This window comes from Lutzomyia longipalpis, chromosome 4 (genome assembly GCF_024334085.1).
Source record: "Lutzomyia longipalpis isolate SR_M1_2022 chromosome 4, ASM2433408v1".
In the NCBI taxonomy this organism is placed as follows: Eukaryota; Metazoa; Arthropoda; class Insecta; order Diptera; family Psychodidae; genus Lutzomyia; species Lutzomyia longipalpis.
Window position 1 is genome coordinate 2,837,314 of NC_074710.1, and position 27,600 is coordinate 2,864,913.

A 27,600-nucleotide genomic window follows, 5' to 3' on the forward strand; every position below is an offset into this window, starting at 1 on the left:
CTAAATTAAAGAATATAAAATTTTTTTTCACCATCTATTTAAGCATTTCTATTTAATTAATCCTGCTATTTAAGATGAAGCACAAAAGCTTTGATGATTAGTCGTGCAGGTTGTTCTAGAGTGGTTCTAGTAAAGAAATTTACAAATTGTAATTTGCTTTTATAAGTTTTCAAACCACTCTCAAGGATGTTTCAAAGGAAAATCATCAAAAGTTTTTGTGAAAATTTACTTCCATCGAGGATATATTTTAGAAATTTATCTCACATTCAACGGCAAGCAGTTGAAGTGCCTCTCTTCATGGATTATTTTACAATTCAGAACTACAATTCAGAGACAGATCAAGAGGATGTTCTAAACGTAATAAGAGAAGCATACTTAAAGGATTCAAAGACATCCAAGATGTTCAATTTGGATAAACCATCTTCTCGCATGGAGTATGAAGAGTTCTTTTGTGGTGTATTAAACGATGGATTAACCGTAGTTGCACGGCATTTGCCAACAAAGAAAGTTATTGGATTCTGTGCCAGTATAATGCAATCTCTTCCGCAACTAGGGGAGCCAATGTACTTTGAAAAGTGCCTGAAAAAGTATAAAGATGAAAATTTGCGAAATTACCTAATTTCCAAAGCTGTCATTGAAAAGGAAGTTAATCTCTTTGAGGAGCACAAGTGTGAGCATTTCTTTGAATTATTCAACTTAACGACACTCACGGAGTTTCGACGTAAGAAAATTGCCAACATACTTATTGGATCTTCAATTGAAATTGCTAAAAACATATCACGTGGAAATTATCCTGATACAATAGATGAAAAGCACAGAGGAAAAGTTCCATCATTGATTTTTGCGAGCGCTTCATCGGAATATTCAACGAAGATTGTTGAAAATCATGGTATGAGGATTATAAAGAAAATACCATTCATTGAAAGTGAAGATATTTCATTTTCAAATAATCAGAATTACATTGCTTTGTGTTTAATGAAATTGTAAGAAATGATTAAAAATGATTAGGTACAAAGACTGTATTTGTGTCTCCAAATTTCATGAATTTCCTGGGATTTGTTATAATTCTTTTGAACTTTTTTTTTATAGTTTTTATTAAAAGAAACAAAAAAACTCAAAGTAAATTAATGGATACATAGTGCAGCGACCTGAAGAAGTTGATATGACATAAATTAACCCTTTCGCGTTCTTTGCATCATCCGTAGACTCCAACGTAAAACATTGGATTTTCCCGAATTTAATTATTTTTCCAAATGCCTTCAATTTATATAATTAATGCAAAAGTTATAAAATTAAAGAGCATAAAGATTGATGAAGTCGTGTAATCGGATAATGAAGAAAGGAAAATTTACTGAATCAATTTCTCGGTTAATATTTTTTTTTCTTATCTTCCATAAACTTTTATTATCACTTAATCTTTTGCTTGTACATTTAAACACAAATTAATAAAATTCACGTTTTGAAACAAAGAGAACTATAAAATTTCCACGCGCACGAAATAATGTTTTCTTATCTAAACTAATGATAATAGGTACCTACCTGAAACATTCTGCTTTTTGTACATAATTAAAATGTATAAAAAATCACATAAAATGATACCCACATACTTAACCCTATACTACGCTTGAAACACAATAATACATTAAATACAGGAGGAATAGGTAAATAAACAAGTCAGAAAATTTGAAAAAAAAATCCTTCTGAGATAAAATAAGGTTAGATATATCGGATCCCCAAGTGTTAAAAACCTGTTAAACTTTTTCTCAAGATTGACCTTATCGTATTCTATCTTCAAATTAAACTTTTTTTTTAAATTTGTTATATAATCACATTGGATTGGAAACTTTAATGATATTCGATAAGTTTTTTTTTTAATCTTAGAATTTATTTTATTCAGTTATCTATTCTTCTGGCCATCCAAAGTTTTCAGATATTAATTCATAGAACTCTTTATTGTGATCAGCAAAGAAACGTCGTAGTTTACTGATATTGGCTGGATCTATGTCTGGATGTTTGCGTCCTTTTTTCTTATTCAAGCATTCATCACCTGTTTCTTTACGTAGACAGTAGAACCCTTTATCGGTGCTAAAGTAAAAATCATCCTTTGTAATTTTATGCTCAAGACCCAGAAAAGTTTCAATGTTTGAGAGTTGCGACACAGGATCCTTAATAAGTTCATCCCCATTAACAACTATTAGTTGTTCTCGTGGAAATTCCTCAAGCCATGGAGGCAGAAAACGATGGTATTGGGAGACTCGTATCGGTTCGTATGACTCATTAATTGATCCATTGGGGAAGAAGGCCAATTCTTCGAAAGTTCTGTATTTTTCAAAAAAAAAACAATTAGGTAAATCTGTAATTAGTACAAAAAATACCAGCTCACCTGTCCCATTCTTCAAGGTAGAAATTAATATTGTTTTTAAGCCTTTTTTCTTTACTATTTCTCCGGTGTACATATTCGGATATTGCCCTTGTAACCGGATCCCTAACAAGTAGTATTAATTTTATGTCAGGATCCATGGCTTTAATCCTCTGAGGTGTCTTTAGTGAGAAAAATTGAACATTTTTTAAACTTTAAATTCTTTAAATAATTCAAAAAGTAAAATAATGAAATTTTTCTAACTTTAGATACAAGGAAATAACGTGGAGTTTTTTCAATTGTTATCTGGTCAGCGTAGGAGAAGGGCATCTGCTCGCGGTAGTACTGAAGTCCTTTTGCATAGAATTCATTGTAAATAAAGAAACGTAATTCTCTGTCGGCAATCTCAATCATAGGATGCAGATTCAGCATCTCCCGCAATGCGTATGTGCCACACTTCTTAACTCCAATTATAATGGCTTTGGGGAGGCGTTGTTCTCTTTTCCCAACCAATGATCCCATAGATGCACTCTACAAAATAACAAAATACAGTGAACTACATCTGGAACCTTTTGATAAGGAAAACTCTCACCTGATGTATAATGTTGGGATTATTCCAAATCCACAAAGTCAATAAGAGTAGAGTAATAATGAACAAAAACACACCAAATTTCACTTTAGATATTCTAAAAATCAAAAGATTTTTGTGCCAAGACATTTTCTAATTTTCTTTAGAAAATCTTTGTAAATGTGTAATTAATTTTTCAGCAGTGTTGACTTGAATGAAAAAAAAGCTTGCACAATATCAAGTTTAAAGAAAAAAGTTTTTTTTATATGTAAAAAAAACACACATAATGAACTTTATACCTAATAAAATAAAATAATGAGAGATAATAAGCCATATGCCTCACGACTTGAAATCTCATGCATTGCATAGTGGATAAGGATGTTCACATCGTTCACATGCAAGTTTGTGTTTATTTCAGACACAGCTTTTTTTTATTTATGGCATTTAAAAATGAAGAAAATAGATTTAAGTTTTGTTGGTCGTGAATTATTGCAATCCATCTACTCTTCAGGCCACCCCAAGTCTTCACCAATCAACTCGTAGAACTTTTGATTATGATCCGAAAAGAAACGCCGCAATTTGCTTACAACAGCTTGATCCACATGCGGATGCTTTCGTCCTTTTGATTCCCTTAAACACTTATCTCTGGCATCATTGCGCAAACAGAAGAACCCCTTGGTGGTGTTGAAGTAGAAATTTTTTCTCTCTATTCGATGCTGAATACCAAGGAAGGTCTCGATCTTTGTTAACTGCGGCAGTGGATCGTCAATCAATTGATCACCATTCACAATCAGCATCTGCTCACGTGGAAATACCTCCAGCCATCGGTGCATGTGCAAATCGTACATGGATATAACCAATGGGCGATACGATTCATTGATGGATCCATTGGGGAAAAGAGCCAGTTCCTCGAAAGTTCTAATGTATTCATAATGCATATACACCATGAAAAGGCAATAAAAATAATTTTAAAAATCACTTTAAAAAAAAACTCGAATAATCAGGGGAATAATACTTTTTGTCGGTAGTTTTGGCAAAACGGTCAGTAGATTTGGTAAATGTGTCGGTTATTTTGGACAAAAAAGCGGTAATTTTGGCAAAAGTGTAAGTAATATTGGCAAAAGCGTAGGTAATAAAAGCAAAAGTGTAGGTAAGTTTGGTCAAATTGTCGGTAAGTTTAGTCAAAATGACGGTAAATTTGGTGAAACTGAAGGTAATATTTGAATAAAAGGGTTAAAAATAAAATAGCAAGAAAAAAATGAGGACATTACTGATATTCCTGTAGTGATGGAGCAACACCACCGGTTTTCGTACTTTTCACCTGGGGTAGTGTTGCCTTGGCTAAGTGTTGGGTGTATTCTGATATTGCTCTTGTGACTGGCTCTCTAACAATTAATAGTAATTTAATACTAGCATTCATAGCTCTAACACGTTCAGGTACCTTTAATGAAGAAAAAAAATAAAAGGAATGATTTTTTCCCTAACCAAGGGATGCGAAAACATCGTCAGGTGTTTCATGTTGCAATTATTTTTCTTATTTAGTTACAACGTTTTATCTTCTTTTTTTAACTTTTCCATTCTGTCACCCCTTTTTAATTAAAAAAAAAAAGATGATTTAAAAAACTCACTTCAGGAGTGACAAAATATCCTGGAGTCTTCTCAATGGTGATCTGCCCAGGGAAGGAAAGCGGCATCCTTTTTCGATACCATTTGAGACCCTTGTGGTAATTTTCGTTTCGATCAAAGAAATGAATTTCATTGCCGGCGTTTTGGATATGTGGATGGAGAGAGAGCATCTGCAGCAAGGCTCTCGTGCCACCTTTCTTTACCCCAATTATGATAGCCTGTGGAAGACGTTTGATTTTGCCGCTTTTAGCTTGCATCTGATGGCCTTGCTCATTCCTTGTGTAGTTAGTCTAAAACGTGTATTTTACATAAATCCCTACAGTTTTCTTTTAAAGCACTCATAACTTGCTGGAAAAATCATACCTGCACAGTGAGATAAGTTGGATAGTACAACAAAAACCAAGTAAGGAAAATTGTAAAAATAAGTCCTAAAAGGATTAATTTATAGTTGCAGCTTCTAACTTTAATGTTTGCAAGAAAACAAGTCGATCTGAGGGACTTTGTGAATTTTCTACAACATAAATTAACAAATAATTAAAAAGCAATAATTCACAGAGAGATAGTTCGAGGAGAAAAAGTGCTCTAAACTTACGAAATATTTTCCATAATTTTTCATTAATTTTTCTAATAGTTTAACAAAACTATTTTTGAGCAACGTGTATAGATTGTAAAGAATTGTGATAACTTCCATGCACTACTGCAAACTGGACTAAAGTAACAATGAAAATTATCAATATGTTCCATACATTTTATTACCTACTCATTTTTAAAACTACAAAATATGCTTGAGAATAATAAAATTAAAGAAATCCCCCATATGCTGCACGACTTAAAATCTAATGAATAAAATGTGGAAAAAATTTGAATTTAATTTTTCTGTTATCGTTAAAATGTAGGGGAGAGTGGGGTTAAAAAGTCACTTGAGGGTTTAGAAAAAGCTCAAAATGTCAAATTTCCCAAATAGATAAAGTGAAAGGTATAGCTCATTTCTTTAGGAAATTTACTGCCATAACTCTTTCTCAGATCATTTTGTTCTACCTAGCTAGAAAATATGATACTTTAGGCCTTTTCCAAACCATTAAGTGACTTTATTATCCCCGCCCTCCCCTAATGCATTAAGGTATTTTAAGTATAACATTTTTTTTTTAATTTATGACGAACAATTGTCGACGAATATAAAGCTCTGGGCTGCTTCTTGTACCCATCGCGAACCGGATAGAAATTCCAAAGAATCTATCACAAACTGTTGGTTTATAAATTCAAACTGAGAAATCTCTACAAATCCAATGTTCGTATATCATTTTCATGAAATAAATGATCTTTCGCCACTAAAGGCCTCCACCGTCCGACATAAATAATTATGCAAGCTGCCATCAACAGCTTCGATCTCATATTCGTCAAAACAAACTTGGTGGTGCTCTTTGCGCTGTTTTATCACCATGTATCCATCTTTAATCCATCACTCTGATGAGAGATTTCTTTCTATTGGCTTTTGGAAAATCACAATTGAAAATTAAATTTTAGTATTTTCTCATGTGTAATGGGAATTTTGTAAAAAAAAGGAAAATGATTTATTGCGGAATCATTTAATCGCAATTTCTCGATCAAATGGAACCTTCTGTGTCTTGCAGCAATCCATTTTCGGGGAAGGAAATTCCATTTGGGATTTTGCACGCGTGCACAGACATCGCCACAGCAACATAGAGATGGAACAAAATGTTGAAGAATTGTGCGAGCAGGAGATGCCTTAATATTGCTATATGTTGTGTGTGTGGCTCATAGTGGTGCATCTGGTGCAGACACCAAGTTGCCGTATCCGGAAAGGAAGGTGGTATGTGGAATTCCTTCTCTTTTGAGATTATTGACAATAATTTATTGTTATAGAGCCCCACAGTTGTATTGCCGTTTATATTGTTGCTCTTTTAGTTCTCCAACATTCGGAGCATATTACATACATACATATACAGGGGGAGGGGAGAGAGAACATTGAATTACCCGGGAGTCCGTGGACAGGTCGCAAAGTGACGATTTGAAATGTCCCGCGACGTTGATGACGAAAGATGTACTCCGCGTTTGGGGTTGTGCCTTGTGTGTGCGCAATTATTGAATATAATGCGAAGAGAGAAGAATCGATATTTTACCACCGCCAACAACTTGTCGCATCCACTTTAATTCCAATCCTCCCATTGCGTCCAATTATGCCATAAGAATGAGAAGAAGTTATTCAAAGCCCACACCCATTCACAACACCAAATACAGAGCCCAAAAGGAAGTCTCCTTACGTTGCATTAGGGGGCTTCATTTTTTTTTGCAACAACAACAACGACACAATATAACCAACTGTGTGTTCCTTAATTGCCCCCAAAGCATCACAAGGAAGCACGCCGTCCCACAATGCTCGAAAGCGGGAGACCTAATTAAAATCATACAAATGCGGAAAGGTGAAATAAAAGCATGTGACACTTTCCCGCATCCATGCATCCAGGCAAAAATGCTTAAAGAAAGTCACAAAACTTCTTGTAAAAGCTCCTTGTTGCACTTGTGCTTCCATATTTTCTATGGCCATGTAATTGCGCGCAACAAACAATTCTCATTGCTCACGCCACCGACACGTGCGCCATTTGAGGAAGATTTAGAAGGTAAGCGCACGACAATGAGATTTATTTTCCAACTTGGACGGATTGTTTGACATACAAGAAGAATTCAATATAAACACTCCTGCGGTAACATAAGAAACAGGGAGGTTGAAATTCATGCTGAAGCGGTGCAAATTTATTTTTTACCTTCCCAGGGATGATCAACATTTTGGGTTTTTTATTGGAAATATTTTTTTTTTGTGAGAGAATTTTGCAGGTGGATGTTCACTTTAAGCTGCGATCTAATTAAAGTTCACCCTTGTTAAGTATTTAATGTTGGTAAAAACTATTAAAAAAAATTTAAAGAAAAACTAATTAAAATTGTAAATAAAGAAATATTAAAAAATAGCATAAAGTGTCTTGTTACATTTTATTTTATTTGAAAATTTCTTTAGGTTCTGCAATAAAGTACATTACAGTCAGGTATTGATTAACGTTGCATGGGATATACTCTTTCCACTCATTATTATTAATGGGTGGAAAGAGTATATCCCATGCGACGTTAACCAATACCTGACTGTATATAAAAAAAAGCCATAACGTTATAAATTTTTTCATTGTTAATTTTTAATACTCATCTAAAAGTCTTACAAGCTAATTTTTTTAATAATGGTTTTTATTATTAGAAAACAATAAATTTTAGTTTAGTATCTCCTTAATTTAAAGAAAAAACTAAAAATCAAAGTAGAAAGGGACTTAGAACCCTTATAGAACTCAAAGTTAAAAAAAAAACAAAATTCTTGTAAATTATATTAATGGCTATTAAATTCGAATGAGTAGTTTTTATGACCATTTGACGTTTTTTAACGTTTGAATTTCTCAATCAAATGTCTAATGTTTTTGATCCTTTTGTTATATTTTTCTAGTTTTGCTTGATCCATTTTTCTGATTTATTATTTATATTCTATTTCTAACCGTTAACGTGATTCTTTTATACGTTTGTCATTAATTTACTAACGTTTTTGATTAAAAAACGAATTTTCAAGACTTGGTCTTTTTTATTTTTTCGGGTATATCTAAAGATTGTCTTAATTCCTATTCTTTTTTTCTAATGTTTTATTTTCATATAAGGTTTGATCTATGCTTTGACGATTCTTTTATGTACATGTGTATTTAAAACTCTGCAATACTTTCTAAAGTTTGATTTTTTTGTAATGTTTCTTTCAAGAGTTTGACGTTACTTCTCTAACGTTTGACATTTCTTTTTTTATGTAATGCTTCTTTTCAAACATTTATTTCTAATATTGATGATAATTTAAGCCTGGAAAAGGTTTTTTGTCACCTTTCGACTTCCTGATTTTCTACTTTAGAGCTTTCTTTTAGAGAGAGAGCGAGAGAGTTAAGAATAATAAACTTTGCGAAGCTTTAACTATCATTTCCTTTTTGAATTAGGTTAAATTTGCAGCATATAATCGAGAGAAGTAGGTATAAAGTGTCCAGAGGAAGTCTTTGGATGTAGAAAAGCAATTAAACCCTATGAGGAGTTTAATGTTGATTCACCAATTATTTCTTTGCAAAGTTTTCTTTATGCTCCAAAATCACATAAAAATTTATAATTGCTCAGTGAATCAATTGAAATTTTATGTATCTGTAATTGCTCTCTTAATTGTCGCGACAGCAAATTGTCATCCCCGGAGGATGGGACTGACTTGTTGTTTTTTTCTCTTAAGTTCCCCATCATGCTCCCTGTAGGTGCACCAACCTCATTGAAAATTCCGTGGAATGTCATGAATATGCGCAAAAGTTAAAGTAACATGTATAGAGGAAAAGATTGGCCACATCTGAAGCGCGGGATTGCTGTCTCGTGATTGCCTCCTTTCTCTCTGCACCGGTGTGTGCACAAATTGAATTAAATTGATTATCTGTCGCTGTGCGATTGGAAGAAGGAGAAAATGAACAAAAGGCCACTAATTACACTGCTCCAGCAATGCAAGAACACTTCCATAAATATTCATCATCATCTACCGGGGCTGCGATTTCGCCGTGTCTTCGCAGTACCTTGACAATTGTTGTCGCCGTTATTAATCATCTCTGTCCACATCTCCTAATGCATTTGCAATTTTTACCTGCATTTTCTTCCGTGCTGCGCAACCCCCGTAGCCCATGCACATTGTTCGGGGCACTGCGCCGAGAGCAAGTTCCCTCTTCCTTCAACATATATAGGCTATAAATTGAATTATGGCCTATCCTCGTGAGGATTTTCGCTCGTGTTGAATTAGCCGTTTTTTTTTCTCTCCTCTCCACTTGTGCCTAATCACCCCATTGCTGCAGTTGAATGCTATGTATGTATGTAGCTTCGGCTTTAGCAAGAGCTCCTCAATGGTATCCCTCCGTCTCTCGTGTGGCACCTCTTCCTGCTGGCTGCTGGAGTGGAATTCCTCGCGATCCTAACATATGTTCCCGTGCCCATTGCGAAGCTCATTGCGCAAAAGACCTAATGTGCGATGAAGTATAAACCCAGAAAAGGCCTAAACAACCAACATGTCTCACCATCTTTGGCTCCAAAGACCATGTTCTCCAGCACTATTTTCTCACTTTTTCCCCATACACACAACACATCCAGACCTCTTGCAAAAAGGTATTCTAATGCATTGACTAACTTTGCTCTTCATTCGGGGAATTTATTTACTTTTTTTTTTAACGTTCTTCGCATAAAACGAATTCTTCACCACCACCGCTGCCGCCGCCAACAAAACCCAAATGTCGTGCATTTTCCACCAAAGTTTTTAATCGCGATTTTAGGAAATGGAATGCCCTCACAATGCATGGGAAAGCTCCACTACATTCACATAAATCTCATCACCTCTGCGGTACGCAAATTCCCAGATCCTCAGTGCATTTGTGAAGCTCCACACAATAATAGTGAGAAAAATCAGCCGATTAAATGGGAAGGAAAAAGTCATTCCACCTGTTGCAGCTGCGCAGACGGAGGAATGTGGAATCCAAAGGGAACAAAGAAGACGGTCAATTTCGTGACCAGAAAGTGAGCCCAAAGCGTGGGCGGTGTGTGTTCTCATCCCAACAATAATCTCTTTTTATTGTTCCACTCTTCTTATTCGTCTTGTATGGTTTCTATCACAAGAAGTCTATTCTATTCCTCTCCTAAAAGATCACCAATTGATCAGCAAGAATGACTCTTCCCGCTCTTTTTGGGGGAATTTTGCAGCTCGGCATCGTTATAAGATCTAAGGTCTTGAAGAGCATTAAGAAAATGCAGAAAATGCCTCTTTTAAGTAAAAAAAATATTTTTTTTTGAAAATATTGTTAATATTTTTTGTAGAAGAAATAAGAATTTATTTATATTATTCTATTTCGGAACTTTTCGAGGGTGTTTTCTTTCTTCTTCAGGCCCTCAAACTATGTATATTTCTTTATAATTATAAAGGAGTTTTTACAATTTACAGAATTTTTCAATTAGACTCCTTAAATGATAAATAAAACATAGAAAAAAGAATTAAAGAAGGTTTATTATTCCTCTTTTTCCACTTCAACTGAAAACTCAGAGGTACCGTTTTTCGAACTATGAATATTTTGATTATTTTCAAATAATCTGAATATTCGTTTTTAATATTTTGAAAATTCTGAAGAAAGAACAATCTCATTTGTTTAATGAAGATTTTTTTAAATAGTAGTTTCTTTTTTTTTAAGACAAATCGCTCATACCGCAAAGTTCATTTGCATCCCAAACTTCTTGCATATTCTTCATCGTCTTCTTGCGCTCATCGCACCTCCCTGAATGAAACACAATTACTTCGTATATGGGAATGACTCTCAATTGAATTTATAAAAATAGACCTACATTACATACATATATAGCATAGTTGAATATTTAATTCGGAACGGGGAGGAAAGGAGGGAACTTATAAATAAATTTGTGAAGAATATCACTTTATGCAAATTGTCATTGTTCCATGCGAAAGAGATGATGATGACAGACAATGAGGACAAAGTGCACGCGCGCGATGTTAGAAAAATGCTGTAATAATCATTAATAATTTATATTGCTTCAGGAACCGCCATTATGAATGACTATTTGGGGGGCGCGCGATGAATAAATTGGGAATTTTTGCATGTGGGTGGGTAGGAAGTGAGACTTGATTGTGGGATGTCAGCGGATCATTGCGAGCCGTGACAATTCGGATGTTGGTTGTTTGTTCACTTTGTGCTTTTTTGCACATTTCTGCATAGCAACTTCGGACCGGCCAAAAAAGTTCCACAGAGTAAGATCATCGAGGGATCCAGCTGTTGCGAGTCTCTTTCCATCGGGACTCCACATCATGTGGTAGATTCTGTTCATTTTATTCTTCCGCAGAACATCCGAAACGTGCTCCAGGGATGCCAGCACCACAATTTCCGTTTCCATCGTGTTGTTTGGTCCACCTGAGCGGGAGGATAGAATGCGTGAAGCTGGTTATGAAAAAAAGGTGGGAAATTCAAATTTTTACTACTCACTCTGTCGTTGGTAGGCCACAACCAATTCCCCGGACAATTTGTTGAAGGTGATAGCATCAATGCGGCACTTGTTGTCGCATCGCTTATACCATCCAACGACGTTCTTCTCAACCGTATTAACAATCCCAATGGACGCCGGTGCTTGGGATGCAATGACGAATTCCGTGGGGCACCAGGGATGCCAATCAATGAAGATGGCTGTATTCCATGGGCTATTGAGCTTAAACAGGTGATAATTGAACATCCACTTCCACACCGTCACCATCCCCGATTCATCCGTAACGGCAAAGAGTTTGTAGTCCACGGAGAATTTTATGTCGCAAATTGCATGGGTATGACGCGTAGAAAGCACCAAGCATGGTGATGATAAATCCCTAGCATGATGAATTGTCAAAGAACCCGATTTTTGGCCACTGATGCGGACGAAGGATTTGAAAGAAATAAACCAAGAAACAAAAACCCTAATTAGTGCCTCTGTTAATTGCTCAATGAAATTCTCAGAGTGTTTGGCATTCAGGTGCACGCGGGGAATTTATAATTATTTAAATGCGAAAATTGTGTATTGTGCGAAAAGAAGTTTCAACGGCTCCACAAGATGGGAGCAAAAAAAAGGGCAATGAGGTCGTTAAATAACTAATAACATGGAGCATTGATGTTCTTGGTGAAAAATTCATCAAATTTATGCGAATGCTGAGAAAAAAGGAATGATTTTAAATTAAAATTGCAATGCAAGACATGTAGAGGATTCATAAATATCCAAGTAAATATCTCAGTAAATTACTTGACGGTTTTTTTCAAATACAAAGTGTGGTAGGAATTTCAATGTGTTCTGCTAAGATTTCTATGTTTATTATTTGATGTTATAATTGGAATAATTGGTACCTGGTGGACGTACTTATTATGGATTAAAACTTTAGTTTATGAGAAATAAAATTGCATTTTGAAAAGATAAAATATTTTACAGTGATGACTCGCAGTAGAAACGTAAATGAATTGTTGAGAAGATTTATTTTTGTAATTATTTCAATTTAATCTTATTCTTCGTTAAATATATTTGTTTTTAGCTCATTCTTTTTGTCTTGCTCAATTCATCGCTCACACAAAGTTTAAGCCCGATTTAAGATTAAACTCACCACACAATATCATGCCCATCCTCACTCCAGACTAGACAGCGAATGTCATCAGAACGATCCTTCATTCGGATGAGACTCTTCAGATCGATATTCAACTTCTTTGATTTCCAAATTTCCAACACAGTGTCCTGAGCTAGCTTTCCACCGGCTGCCATGTAGATCCCTTTTCTGTCAAATGCCAACGCCGTGATGAGGTCTAATGAGTAGACCATGAGATTTGAGGAACCTGGTGTCCATGTAATTATCTCAGGACGAACAAAGGCTACAATCTTATTGGTTGCCGTCCACACAATTAGCTTCTTCTTGCCGGACTTGTGTAAACCATTAATACTGTGAACTGTCTCCATGAAGCTTAGCGACTTGCTACGTGGCACACATGGCCAATCGAGGTTTTTGTACCATTTTGGTGTGAGGACGTAGCTAAATTCAGGAGCCCAGTAGAATTGATAGGACATATCTGAGAAGTGTTTTGCTATATCATCCTTGAAGGATAGAATCCGACTGTGTGACCACGTTGGTCTATCCTTTTTGCTCTCAATGTCAAACAAATTACTGAAAACAGTTGCAAAATTGAGGCGTTTCCAGGAGGTATTCTTATGGCTCTGGTAACAAAAAGAAAATTCATTGAAAAACCAAAAGAAAAATTAGATAAGTTCTTTGATGATTTTGTATTAAAACGTTTAGTTTGTTCGTTCAATGGAACAATTTGTTTCATTTTAAAGTAATACTGCGGAGCTCCACTGTAATTTTAATCCAGATATGTTCAATTTTTATTTTTTACAAAATTGACGTCAAAATTAACTAAAAAAAAGCCTATTCTAAAACAAAATTACTGGAATTTTCTACAGGAAGTCCTTAAATTCGTCTTTTAACTGATTTCTTTCAATTTAAAAAATATTTTTTGCAATATTTCTTCACTCAAAGTCAATAAATAAAATTTTTTAAGCGTACTAAATAAAACGTGCAAATCGAGGTTAATAAATGAACTTTTTTTTTAGCTTTTCGTTTAAAATAATTAAATTTTTTGTTAACTAACCATTAGAATATCATTTAGTTCTGCTTCTGTTGGTACACCTAGGGTATTCTTGCTGTATCTTCGTGGTATAAAACGATCTCCGTATCCCAGAGGAGCAAAACTGGATGATTTCTCGATCTGTATGGTATGAGAATAAAACATTAGAAACATGCAGACAGCATGGCCCCATCCCCCGTGCGACAAGACAAAAAGTCATGTAAACCGATCATGCGAAGGAGTTTGGTGCGCATTGATATATGGTATGGAATAAATTAGTAATTCTTATTGTAATTACAGCGTAACGTGCAGATTAAAATATAAATCATTTTCTTTTGCAATTTACAGCACGCAGAAATTGTGCGTCTTGGGTGCAGATGATCTGTGGGTCGATCGGCTCAATGCACGTGAAGAAGTGTTGGGAGAGAGTGACCAGAGGAGACAGTGCGGTGGCCAGTGTGGTTGCGTTGTTAATGGTACCTCTGCACGAGTTGTGTGTACTTCATATTAGGTAAATAATTCAGTCCATCCAGTAGAATAATCGATATTTTTATACATACATTACATACACACATAATGCGTTCCCCAGTGTAAATTGCAAATTGCGAATAAAGTCGCGCAGTGTGTGGACTCTCAAACAGAGAGGTCCCACTATCAACGAGGAGTATCGAAAGATCATAATTTCTCCCCAGAGCATAATATGTATGTACGTTCCTTGCGGCCCCATTTTACCCATGCTATATGTGAGGATAAAGCTCAGCGATTAATCATATTTGTCCAATAAATATAGGCAATGCGCACACGGCACCCCGGCCATCATTGGCTATTATGACAAGTTTTGTTCAAAAGAATATCTCTCATTTAAAATGAAATTGCCCAATATATAGAACCAGTATACTAAAGGTATGTATGTAAGTTTGTATCTTTATGATATATAGTTGGGAAGTATTGCGGTGCAAAAGAGTCGACACGAGACAAGTCGACCTGAGCCAGAAAGTCCACTAATAGGTCGTCAGATAAGCAAACTTCTCATAATGATGAAATAAATTACTTCTATTGGCACTTCTTACTCCTCATCACATTTACACACTTGGCCATTTGGAAAATCTATCAGTGCAGCTCCACCACGTCTTGCTTCCCATGCCCACCATGCTATATATACCCATTTTGCATCAACTCCTACCGAATACTTTAGAGCCACGGGGCAGTGCAATATATGGCTAAAGTACAAAATGGAATCAGAGTGGGAAGATTTCTTAAGAAAGAAAATCACTCACCTCACTTGATTTAAGGATGATTATTAATAATTTTCGCACTGAAAGATCATTAGATACAAGTCAGGTGTGTGGTAGAGGTGAAGATCTTTCAAAGGATCTCTTGGGAAATTTATTAAAATTAATTTGGTATCTCTATCAGCTAAGTGAGATCAACATAACGGTGTTCGGGATAGTTCCACAGCTACCATAAATATATAATTTCATAGTTAATGATAATTTTTACGTATTTATCTTTAAGATTTTTTTTTGGTAAGAGTTTCATTTCTTTTTTTTTGTAAATTTTGGTAAAATTGTAATTAGGCTTTGTTAAATAAGCGTTAAATTTAAAAAAAATTGTAGTCATATTACTAGTAATTTTGGAACTAAAGAGCAATTACTATGATCGTAAACATCCTGAAGAGTTGCTAAATTGGTAAATTTTTATAAAAATGTTTAACGTTTTATTTTAAGATAAAGATAACAGATTTTTGCAAAAAAAAAACCTAAGAAAACTACATGAATTAAAAAAAAGGGTTGTGAGTCATTTAATAGTTTATTTACATATTTTACGAGGAAATTGACTTTACCACGTGGTAAAAGTAAGTACCTTCATTAGTATAATAAATATCAAATTTTACCAATAAGTAAAATTTCATTCATTTTTTTAAAGAAATATTTGGTTATATGTGCCAACAATATTTTATTAACGATTGCTAATTTCATACCAATACGTAAGATCTTGGTAATTGTCCTTTGTACCACCATTACCACCTTTCACCAAATATTGCTGAAAATTGTACTCATTTACCAATGGTTTTCTTCTTTAATAAATTCTGACTCTTTTGTCGAACGATTCTATGGTAGAATTTGCGAAATTAACGTAAGAAGCTTTTGTTTTTTTTAATGTTTTTAATTTAACAGTTTTAAATTTAAAATAAATTGTAAGATTTAACAAAAAATACTGTCAAAGAGTTAAATCGGAGTTTTACTGTATTTTACAAAGGGAATTCATGAAGAGGATTTTATCTTTGTTTTTTAAATGAATTTTCTTATTTATATATATAGATTGTAGGTATATATTCTATTATTTATTCCAATTTATTTATTTTTAACAAAATAAAAGGAGAAATATAATTGATATAATCCAATACTTTATTATAATTTAACATTTTACCAACGTTAAGAATGATGAAGTTTAAGTTTTTCTCTTAAGAAAAGCAACATCCATACTTGGACAACATTTTTTTTCCACAAAACCTTCCTATATATCATACGTAATGTTTAGTTTATTTGTTTAAATTGTGGAATTGTAGGTATCATTGAAAGCAAAAAAAGTGCAGTGAAAAAGCAAACTTGGAGAAACCTGCTCTTAATTAGGCCCTTATTAACCTGATTAATCTAAACCTAATCGGACTTGAGGAATCGGAATTTCCTTAAAGAAACTCTATATTAAAGAAGCTTATCGAATTCTTGTATCATCTCCACTCTTGGCTTCACTATACTAAAGCATACCACATAAGACTCCATATAGCTGGTTTTTTTTTCTCATTTACAACACTGTTTGGTTTGCTAATCCACCTACTCCAGTTGGTTGTGTCAAGGTATACTCCTGATGGATTTGATTAGATTGAAGTGTAAAATTTATTCAACATTGTATAGGTATAATCAGGTGCCGTTGCATCGTGGTATGAGCAAAGAGGTTCACCATAGCGATGGATGTTGCAAAAATATTGCGAATATGTCGCATTGCATTGGTTATTGATATGTCATTAACGATTAAATGGAAAATGCAGGCACTTATTTCTATCTTAATGCTCGCACCACATGGACAATTAATGCCAATGTGATACATACATATTTCCTAGGAGTCAATGTCTCATTGCTTGTGCGTTGTTTTTTTTTGCACCCATTAGCCACAGCATGGCCTGAACATCTCTTTCCTGTGTTTGATTTATCACTTTTGTATCTTACAGGTTGCGAGAGAGTGTCAATTTTGTATATAATACCTCAAAAAAGTGAATTAATTAGCAGTAAAAGATATAAAAGTAATTTTTCATTTCCATTTGCGTTTAATGATTATATTAATCTGTGAGAGGTTTATTAAATTTCTCCATGGGGCAAAATGGGGAGCAGCAAAAAAGTGCCGCGCGTGGTTGAGGTGGGTACAGAGGTGAGATGGGAGGTGAAATTGCAAGAAACGATATTAGGTTGTGTTATACGATGATGTGGAGGAGAAAAAAAAGGTAACTGAGAGTAGCATAAAGAGATGAAGAAGGTTAAAAAGAAGAAATGCATGAAAGAGAGAACTCGGGATCACGACTTGCAGCACGCGCCGATCTTTTGATCGATATTTTGTTGTAACATTTCTCATTGGGGGCCCCTTTTCATTGCAAAAACCATAGGGAAGAAAGATTAGGGAAGGGAGAGAAAATTCAATGTTCTTGAGGGAGTTGTTGAATGTACATATTGTATGTATGTTGTTATGCTGGATGCTGTTCGCGGCGCATATCGCGAGCGGTGGGACGATGCGGGGTGATGACGACCCAAAGAGGTGCCCAAAGAGGATCTCAATTTCACGTGCTCCCCGCGCTTGTGCTGCTAATAATATTGCGAAACAATATAAAATGCGCACAATTACTATTTATCTGCTGGAGCGCGCACAATGTAGGAGAAAATAGCAAAGTTGGGCGAATGGGAGAAAAGGAAAATGGGAATTATAAGGTGGGAAGATGAAGAAGAATTCGATGATGAGGCTTTTGCTACCAACAACTGACCACCAGTACACCTTCGAGATACGTCAGAGTACTCTGGAATTAAATGGATCACAAAGAAGAGAGCCACAGTGTGAGACAATTGCATTGAATTACTTTTATGAAGATTTTCTATTTTTTGCTCTCTGCACTAATAGCACAATGCGTAAATCTGGATTAATAAAAAAAATTTTATATTATCTCTAAAGCTCTTGAACCTCGGAATACAACTTAACGTCGACTTAACGTATTCCAAAGGTCAATTCTTTCGTTATTACTCAATTTACTATTCTAACAAAATATACAAAGTATCTTTACAAACAATAACAAGTCATAAAATATTCTATAAAAAAGTTTATAAAAAAGTAGACCAATAAAAAGTGGGCCGTATTCTATAGTTAATAGTGGAAATTTTAAAAAGGCGGATGGTGGAATGGGGGTGAATTTGACCTTATAATTGGATATCTTATATGTAGTCGGAAATCTTTATCTACTAGCTTTTTATTAAAAGACGGATTTTCGGTCTCAATCTCGGCTAATTAATTTTTATTCAAGGCCAAAGTTTCGCAATCGCCTACGATCGTCCCTTTACTATAGTTATCCATTAGCGTTTTCTCGCCACCGTAATTTGTGCTAATAGCAGGATTGAAGTCCATTTCACGACATTTAATTTTGGTCAGTAAACAAAAGCTACGTCTAAAAGAAACACAATTAAAGCATAATAATATGAATGAATGAGGCCAAAGTTAAAGGATTTATATGAGTATATAAGTAAAGCAGATAGTTGTTTTCAGTCATTCGTGCCACAATGGGAGTCAAGGAAACTAAAAGTGTTCAAGTAAATGGGGAAAATTCGGAAAATTCTTATACTGGACTCAGTTATTTTCAAAGTGTTGGAAAGAATCCTCTGGTTTACAGAACAATTGGACAACAATTGTGTCTTTCTGCTCATGCCAACCCCGACAAAGAAGCTTTTGTGTTTGTTGACGAAAAAAAAAGACTAACTTACGGCCAACTTCTGAGAGAAGCTGATCGTCTAGCAGCAGGATTTCAATGCCTTGGATTGACTAAAGGTGACCGTGTGGCTCTTCTTATGCCAAACGTATCAACATGGCCCATCACTATGTTTGCTGCTGCAAGAGCAGGTCTTATTTCCATATCTCTCAATCCTACCTTTAAACCACATGAGATTGAGGAGTGCTTGAATAGAGTAGCTGCAAAAGTCGTGGTAGCATCAGAAAGTTTTGGTTCGAAGAAATATTATGATCAGTTCTTGGAAATTCTTCCCGAATTGGGGTCGTGCAATTCCAGGAAGATTCAATGCAAAAAATTGCCTTTCCTTTCTACCATCATCATTGATTCAGAAAAGGACTACCTGTAAGTTTAAAGTTTTATATATTTTGAATTTTCTAACAGTTTATTTCAAATAAATTTTTGCAAAAATTTTAGAGGAACTCTTCGACTCAGCGACGTTCTATCTATGCCAACGTTTCATCAAATAAATAAAATACAAAGTGAACAGGAGAAAATTAGTCCAGATAGTGGATGTAACATTCAGATGACTTCAGGTTTCACTGGCAGCCCAAAAATGGTCCTACATAAACACCTTTCGGTCTTAAATTTATCTTTTCAAATGAGAAAATTTGAATTAATTAATACTACGGCATGCGTACCCTTATCTTTTTGTCACATGTATGCATTAGTGGCAATAATAGGAGCTCTTTGCAATAACTCAACGGTCGTTGTTCCCAATTATATATGTGATTCTGGGAAAATTCTAAATGCAATTTGGAAAGAGAAATGTGAAATAATTTTCGGAATGCCAAAATTGTTCATGGAATTAGTATCAAAGCAAAGAGAAATTAAATTAGATATTAAAAATTTAATTGCTATAACAGGTGGAATGCAATGTACACAGGAATTGTTGATACAAATGAAGAAAGAATTAGGATTGAGAAAACTACAGGTAGGTACCCCTACCTTTTTTGTTATGTTAACCTTTCTAACAATTTCTGATTCAATTTTAATTATTTTTTGGTTAAAGGTTCACTTGGGGATGACGGAGTATGGAATCAGTTTTGGAACTCACTCTAAGGATAAATATGAAGATAACATTGGGACAGTGGGATGCCTTACAGATCATCTGGAAGCAAAAGTAATTGACAACGAGGGAAAGTTAGTTCCATTTGGGACACCCGGTGAGCTTTGTATTCGAGGATATTCTACTATGATGGGCTATTGGGGTGATGAGGAGCAAACAAGAAAAGTTCTTGGATCTGATGGATGGTTAAAGACTGGTGATTACTTCATTCTCGAATCAAATGGATACGGGAAGATTATTGGAAGGATCAGCGATATAATAACTAAAGGAACAGAAAAAATTTTCCCAAAAGAAATTGAAAGTCTTCTTGGGACGTTTCCTTCTATTGAAGAAGTTTACATTGTAGGAGTACCAGATAAACACTGGGGTGAAGAAATGTGTGCTTTTATTCGCCTTCGTGAAGGGCATGATTCTGTCTCTTCTGAAGATATATATGATTATTGTAAAGGAAGAGTGCCTTCTTTTAAAACCCCTCGCTACGTACGAATAATTGAAGAATTTCCTAAAACTATATCGGGGAAAGTAAAAACGATTGAGCTTAAGAAAATATTCAATTTTTTGGGTTCTTAGTCGTACAAAATTGAAGAGTAAGACAAGTATTTTTCTAAGAAGATAAACAGCAGAACTAAAAAAAAATAGTTTTAATTAATTTGTCAAAAACAATGTAAATATGGTTGGTGACTAAAAACATAAATAAAATGTTATGGTGATTTCTAACAAGTCACATATTTTTTTTTAAATCTTTTTAAATATAAATTTTCTTAAAAATTTAAGAGATCCTTAAAATGGAGAACAGAATGTGAAAATTCTTTTCTAATTCAATAAAATATGTTTTTAAAACAAGAAGCTTTATATTTATATGTACATACATGTGTTGTGTAACTTTCTTTGCATATACATATTTACTATGTTTTTCACTGGTTAGGGGTGGGCGGGGCTAATAAAGTCACTTAAGGGTTTGGAAAAGCCTAAAATATAATTTTTCCTACCTAGATAGAACAAAATGATCTGAGAAAGAGTTATAGGGCAGTTTAAGTCACTTTTTTAACCCCGCACTCCCCTATTTATTGAGATCTTCGTAAAGCGATTGTGATTTAGTGAGTTAAGTATAAACCAAAAACAGCTTTGAGTAATTTATTTTGTGCTACACAAAGCTTGTTTTGAAGTTTAACAGTCATACCCCACTTAATCAAATCTAGGTTAAACTCTTCTCACCCATTGATGTTAATGCGTAAGAAGAGTTTAACCCTTTAACGTCCAACGTGAAACATAAAAACATTGAAGCATGCGCTCTTTTATTGCGATGTTTATTCTATGAATTTTTTTAGAGGACTTTTCTCACTCAGAACGTCTTCTTTGGCCCCGTATGTATGAATTTGATGCATTTGTAACATGGAAAAACAATTACATTCATAAATAATTGAAAAAATAAAATGTTTCACGTTTGGGTCAGCGTATGACCCAAAAAACCTTAAAGGGTTAACCAAGACTTGATAAGCAGGGTATGACTGTATGTGTTTAGAATATAGAATAGAACGATAACTAACCTTGATAAAAAACATAAAACCACTATTGAATGATTCCTTGTTGTATTCAGAATATTGTATAATATGACCAACAGCTGCAAAAGGGTTTATAAAATCTTTTAATAATTTATTACGCAGCTCTTGCAGTTTTGTCGAAGCTATAATTAAGTAGCAATTTTAAAGCCATAGAAGCACAATCACAACGTAAATTTCCTGTATGTCAATTGTTTTTATTTAAGTGTTTAACTTGTGGTAATAAAGTCTTAAATTTATTAATGAGATTGTTTTGAAAAGGCCGTATAAAATATTTCATTATCGTAGTTCAATGTTCAAAGGTAAAATATTCTCGACATTTTGCTGTTTATATTTGAGTGAGAATATAAAAGGCAAATACGGCTTAGAGATATTTAGTTTAAGTGAAATCTTGTAGGAAGAAGTTACAAAGATGAGTGTAGTAGATTTTGATTCAAATCTCATTGATCAGTTCAATCGGATTCGGGATTCTGAACTCAAACCGATTTTCTCAAAATACGATTATCTGCTAAAGTGGAAGCCCAATGAAACAATCCTTGATGTTGGCTGTGGAACTGGTGATATGTCCCTGGAGTTTATTTATCCACTCATTCCCGAAGACTACGCACGCTATGTTTGCTCCGACATATCGGCTTCGATGATTCAGGAGGCAGAAAAGAACTTTGAAGGGAAACCTAGAGTCTCCTTTGAAGTTTTGGACATAACAAAAGATCTCAATGAGACGAATACCTTTGATTACATCTTCTCTATGTGGTGCCTGATGTGGGTAGCAAATCAGATGAAAGCCTTTACGAATATGTATGACCTCCTTGCACCTGGTGGAAGAAGCTTTCACGTCTTCATTCAAAGGCATATTTTTATGGAGACAATCTTGGAGGTAATTGAACGACCAAAATGGAAGAAATTCGTTCCAAATCCACGAGAAGTTTATCCATTTCCCTACCAAAATGATTCTGATCCCGTTGCAAGTGTTAGGAGTATGATGGAGGAAATTGGGTATGTTAACGTGGAGGTTTACTTGGAGAAAAATACTTTTGCTTTTAGGAATGAAGAAGAATTTTTAGGTAAGTCACAGATATTTAAAATAAAAATTTCTCTAAACTAATATTCCATATTACAGGATATTTAAAAGCTCTTCCGAATCCATTGCATTTAATGTCACCTGAAGAGCAGGACGAGTACTTACAAGAAGCAATTGAACTGGGCTACGCCAATAAGGCTATCACAGAATCAGGTAAATTTGACGAAGCTGGAGAAAATTTAATTGTGTACGGAGAAAAAGAAATAATGTTGTGAATAAAATACGTTAATTATTGGTATGAGCCATTTTCCTCGTAAATGCTATGCCCCTTTACATTTCTTTCAGTATTCTTAGTATAGAATCACTTCAGTTGACCTCTCCGGTGCTCCGTGCATTTAGCAACTGGTGAGCCTCGTAATATAAGATCGAGATGATCTCATGATTTCTGTTTGTGTTGTGGAGTAAAAATTTTTCTAAACTTCGAAACATGACGCTCATATAAATTAATAATTGTGATGGGGAAGAACTTTGGCGTCTTACCCGAGCGAGAGCATCCCATACTTTTGCAAAAAGGTGCTGCTCAATGGGAGACGTGAGAGTCGGGTGGGTACAGAGTCATCCTAACACTGTCCAAGAGGAAACTATAAATTAATTATAGATCGATTTAATTGCGATCATGTCTTTTTTTCCTCCCATTTTTCGTATTCTTGGGAGCATTTTACGCGCGCATCGTGCCGATGAAAAGTAGACTCGTTCCCAGCTAAGATGAAACACCAATTAAACCGTCAAGCGATTAAATTTTCCGTTGACTTTGACTTCTTTTTCGATCATTTTGCCAACATAACCAACGGCGTCGGAGAGGTGTTCAAGTTGAAAGGCAAATCTCACCACCAGATTACCGAGGAAATGTCACATCAAAATGTATATAAGGGGCCATAAAATAAATTTTCGTGGATAATGACTCAATTTTCGTCACACACAGAAATCACTGAGCCACGCATTGAGATTGGTTTGGGCCGTAAAAAAAATATACGACAAATCCAAAAAAGGAGACTCTAAAGACCTCTAAAGCACCTCATAAAAGTTGACACACTCGCCGCTTATTCTTTCACATTCTATCAAGCATTGCACCATGATCACCCAGTCACGTATGTTAATCAAAAAATGCTGTCTCTTTGTGCCCTCGTTTTTACCAACATATCTGCACTTGCATTAATCTTATCACAAAGTATTTGTGATGAATTAAATTGACTCCAATGATCTCTTTGGCAGTTTGCTCTATAATCTCCACGCGTTAACGGACTTTTAATCTTTAAATTAAATATGCGAAAGAAATTTATGAAATGCTCTTTTAATGTACTTCTTTTGGTTTGCTATCTAACATAAATGTTTAATTTTTTATTTAAATGATTTTCTCTACATAACAGAACATTAGCAAAATCTTATGAGTCTTGGAAACGTAAAGAAAATATTTCTAAGTTTGTTTGATATATCATAATATTTCTGGGAAGACATTAAAATAGATAATTTCATACAAAAAAAGTTTGTAAAAATTTCTTAACGCTTTTCTTTTATAGCATGAAATTGTGTCTCAGCTAAGACGTTTAAAGATGGACTCTCATTTGTTAAGAAATCACCAATCAACGCCCTCCAGTTTCCCTAATCGCTTGTGGTGGTGAATTTTGAAAGTTCACAATTTTATAGTTATTATGTGTAAAACTCGATTCTAATTGCTATAAAAATGCGTAGCAATGGTCGTGTTTACCATTGAAGGTCAATTTTTAATTGCTATAAAATTGACAAACAGCGCCATCATTTGCCATAAGAACCTACGTCAGTGAATTTTGAAAGCTCAGTATTTTATAGTTATTGGAGGTTGATTTTTGAGATAAGCTCCGAAGAACTGTAATCCATAAGGTTCAGCCATAAGAATTTATACCAATTGCTATAAAATTGGTAAACACGCCCTCTTTTTTCTATAAAGATTAGTCCAAATTGCTATAAAATTGTTAAACTTAAATAATTCGCTATCACAGATTGTTACGGGAGATGAGGGCGCTGGTTATCAATTTTATAGCAATTTGAAGTTGCCATAAAATGTACTAATTATTTGATTAAAAAAAAACCAATCTGTTAAGTAGTTTTTTTCTATAGAATTTCTTAAAAGTTTTTAAAACAGACAAATTGTAGAAAAATATTTTTTAAAGAGAGTTCGAAAAAAAAATCTTTTTAAAATTAATTTAAATTGATAATATAGACTGTAAATGAAACCAATACCTATGTATATGGAGAACTATTTAATATCTTTTCACCTCCAATATGCATCTAACACCCATAAACACTCAATCGCTCCACTACATTCTTATGGCATGGATGAGGTGCACGCGGCCATTGGTTGGAGTTGGTCTTGCAAAAATTCGTGTTGTGTGTTTGTGGGGATCTCGCGGATGATGGTACAGCGCTCCCAAGACGTTTTCCTCAGTAAATCTTCAACATCTGATGAACTTGCATGTGCGCGCTCGTGTGCTTTTCGTGCGCGTATTTTTGCCGCTCTGTACTCATTCAATTTTCCGCCCCGTATCGGAAGTTCTCTTCTCCGGTTTGTTTTTTTTCTTCCTTCTACCACGCATAACTTCCAACTTCCGGAGATGGACAAAAGGTGAGGAGTGGTGGGAAAAAAGGGAACATTTCAATTAAAATTGCAAAGTGGACGTGGTGCATGGGTTTTAATGAAGACCAAGAGACACGCTGTGTTGAGCAATTTTCCACCTGTGGTGCTTTTTTCGCACGGAATGTCACCAGGATTAAGTGAGAAAATACCAATAAATAACTCAACTCTTTTTTTTTACTCTCTGCCGAGTGCTATAAAATTTATAAACTTTCAATTTTTGTGACACTTCAAAACACCATCTAATTTATCATGCGGAGAATATTAAAAACAGTTTATTTTATTGAAAAAAAAAAATAGAAATATCGCGCAAAAAAAGTAATAAAAATTTGATGAATAAAAAACAAATTCCGAGACTTTTGCATAATGTCGTGAGCGGAGATGTTTAGCAAATTAATTTAAAGAGGTGGTGTACGCATTAAAGTGTCTCATTTGAATGAGCTTCGCGCGGATCAGCTAAAGAAAATCGCAACAGTTGACTGAGCCAAGTTGCGAGAGAGGAAGAAAAAGTGAGATGGAGGAGCAATTAATTGAAGATTGTGGCGAACTAAATAAGTGAGTTTGAAAATCAATGTTGTATGGAGAAATGTAGACTGCAGATGCAACCGTAAAATGATTCACAAGACTGCAAAAGTGCTAAAATGCCCCAAATAGACGAAAGACATCAATGCCGTAGGCGACGAACCCGCAGCACGCGGAAATCAATCACAGGTAATAACTGCGCCAAGAATTGATTTTGACGCGATTTAATGCTTTGAAAAAAAGGTCCATTTACAAAAATTGTTTAGTGGAAAGATCTTTCACGGAGATGAAGTCAAACAAGAAAAAAAAGAAGCTAAAATTTGATCTGAGATGGTGCACAAAACGAATATGGCGAGACTTGTGGAATGTGAAACGCTCAACGTGTGTCCTAAAATTTAATCAAAATCTCAAATGTCCATTTGATGATGCCACACTTTGGTTGGAGGATTGTAAGTGACTCAAATTTATATTTCTCAAAAAGCCCAGATAGTGCCACAACTGTAGCGTCCATATAGTGTTATTTAGCTTCGCGCGCAACTAAATGGTCAAGCGACTCTCTCAAAAGATGTGTGGGGATTACGAAAGAAATTGGACGCGATGTATTAGAATCATGAGCTGACTTCTTTTTTTTTTCTTACCTCTTTCAATTTGATCACTCTGTGGGGGAATATGTTAATAGTTTAATCTCTTCAAATCAGTTTTGGTTGACATGGAACCGGTTGTGAGATCTGGATTATTACTCCTTATTTATTGCTTCTTTCTACCTTTTATATTGTTAAGAAAAAGAAAAAACAATCTCGCGCAATGCGCGAAGTATAAAAAAATTGAAGAGGTGGAGGAGAGAGTTGGAAGGTGTCATTTTTCTCTTGTCTCGCCCCAGCAAGAAAAGGGGTTTCCTCGGCATGCATAAGAATCCACCAACATTGGAGAAAGGGAGCGCCATGAAAAGCAAACAAACCTCTATGTACAATATAATGAATATTTCAACTGATTTTTTTTTAATTAATCACCACTTGTTGGAGCTGACATGGAGGAAGGCAGAGGAAGGTATTTTTTGGCATAAAAAAAAACAATGTTAAACTTATGATCCGCTTGAGAGCAAATTAAAAGAAAAACAACAGAATAAAGTAATGAAGAAAAAAGGAACAAATGGTGAGTTCCTAAAAATAGAATGATTGAGCACACAAGAATAAAATTGAACACTATCCGTGTCGTTGGATGTGAATCATTTTGCAATTTTAGAGGTTCTTGACCCTATGAACTCTATATAGTTCCGTATTGAAAATGACGCAGAACCGCGAAGAAAGGAATAAAAGAAAAAAATCTTAAGGGGAATGGTAGGGAATTAAGAGTAAAGGTTAAGGGGGTAAAGGACGTTAAAGAAAGTACTGAAAATTAGTAAACAAAGAAGAAGTATGTTTGTAACAACACAGTTAAAATATTAGGATCTGCCCTAACTGATTGACTTAAATTAGTGTATTAATTTGATTTTGAATCCAATATTTGATCAATATTTGATTAAATGTGGAACAATTCTGTTTAAGACAGAATGAAGAATATGACTCAATAAAAAATACTTTATTAAGTTCTTGGAATAAAAATGAAAAATATCGTAAAATACAGTACCGAGAAAATTATAGATCCACTTTAATTATTTTTAAATGTATCCTTTACTACGTTTTTGAATATACATACTAGGCTGCGAGTGACCAATTTTGAAAAATGGGACAGATTCTGAAAGCTATATTCAATAGCTTCTTAACGGTGCTAGATTTCTCAAAATCAGATCATCTGTAGATTTGCTTTAACGACCGTAGAACTTTATGTTTGGAAAATTAATTGGAAAAGCGGTTGTTGAGGGATACGGAAAACGCAAATTTTTCAGCGACGTTTCGAAAAATTTATATTTATATTTAGGCTCTAGGAATATTAATATT

The 27,600-nt window shown here is 34.6% G+C and overlaps 4 protein-coding genes across 4 annotated transcripts in view; all 4 read right to left on the bottom strand.

Moving 5' to 3' along the window:
- LOC129795447 (mediator of RNA polymerase II transcription subunit 1) overlaps positions 1-27,600 on the bottom strand; it is a 1,235,552-nt gene that overhangs the window by 696,984 nt on the left and 510,968 nt on the right. The gene's annotated exons all lie outside the window — the stretch shown is intronic.
- On the bottom strand, positions 1,864-9,300 carry LOC129794429 (heparan sulfate glucosamine 3-O-sulfotransferase 5-like). The gene is made up of 7 exons (XM_055835180.1): positions 9,256-9,300; positions 4,556-4,771; positions 4,199-4,368; positions 2,952-3,845; positions 2,624-2,890; positions 2,384-2,541; positions 1,864-2,319 (listed from the first exon to the last, which is right to left on the bottom strand). Exons 1-4 carry the CDS (start codon positions 9,298-9,300, stop codon positions 3,428-3,430), a joined length of 849 nt encoding a protein of 282 aa, XP_055691155.1. The 3' UTR covers positions 1,864-2,319; positions 2,384-2,541; positions 2,624-2,890; positions 2,952-3,427.
- LOC129794428 (heparan sulfate glucosamine 3-O-sulfotransferase 5-like) lies at positions 1,902-2,881 on the bottom strand. The gene is made up of 4 exons (XM_055835179.1): positions 2,624-2,881; positions 2,439-2,541; positions 2,384-2,393; positions 1,902-2,319 (listed from the first exon to the last, which is right to left on the bottom strand). Exons 1-4 carry the CDS (start codon positions 2,879-2,881, stop codon positions 1,902-1,904), a joined length of 789 nt encoding a protein of 262 aa, XP_055691154.1.
- Positions 10,638-27,600, bottom strand: part of LOC129795564 (protein cortex) — a 66,825-nt gene continuing 49,862 nt past the window's right edge. Inside the window, exons 2-5 of the mRNA XM_055836957.1 lie at positions 13,811-13,927; positions 12,775-13,376; positions 11,642-12,054; positions 10,638-11,569 (exon numbers count right to left, since the gene is read on the bottom strand). Coding sequence (XP_055692932.1) covers positions 11,298-11,569; positions 11,642-12,054; positions 12,775-13,376; positions 13,811-13,927 — 1,404 coding nt within the window. The 3' untranslated portion in view covers positions 10,638-11,297. The remainder of the gene's footprint in view (positions 11,570-11,641; positions 12,055-12,774; positions 13,377-13,810; positions 13,928-27,600) is intronic.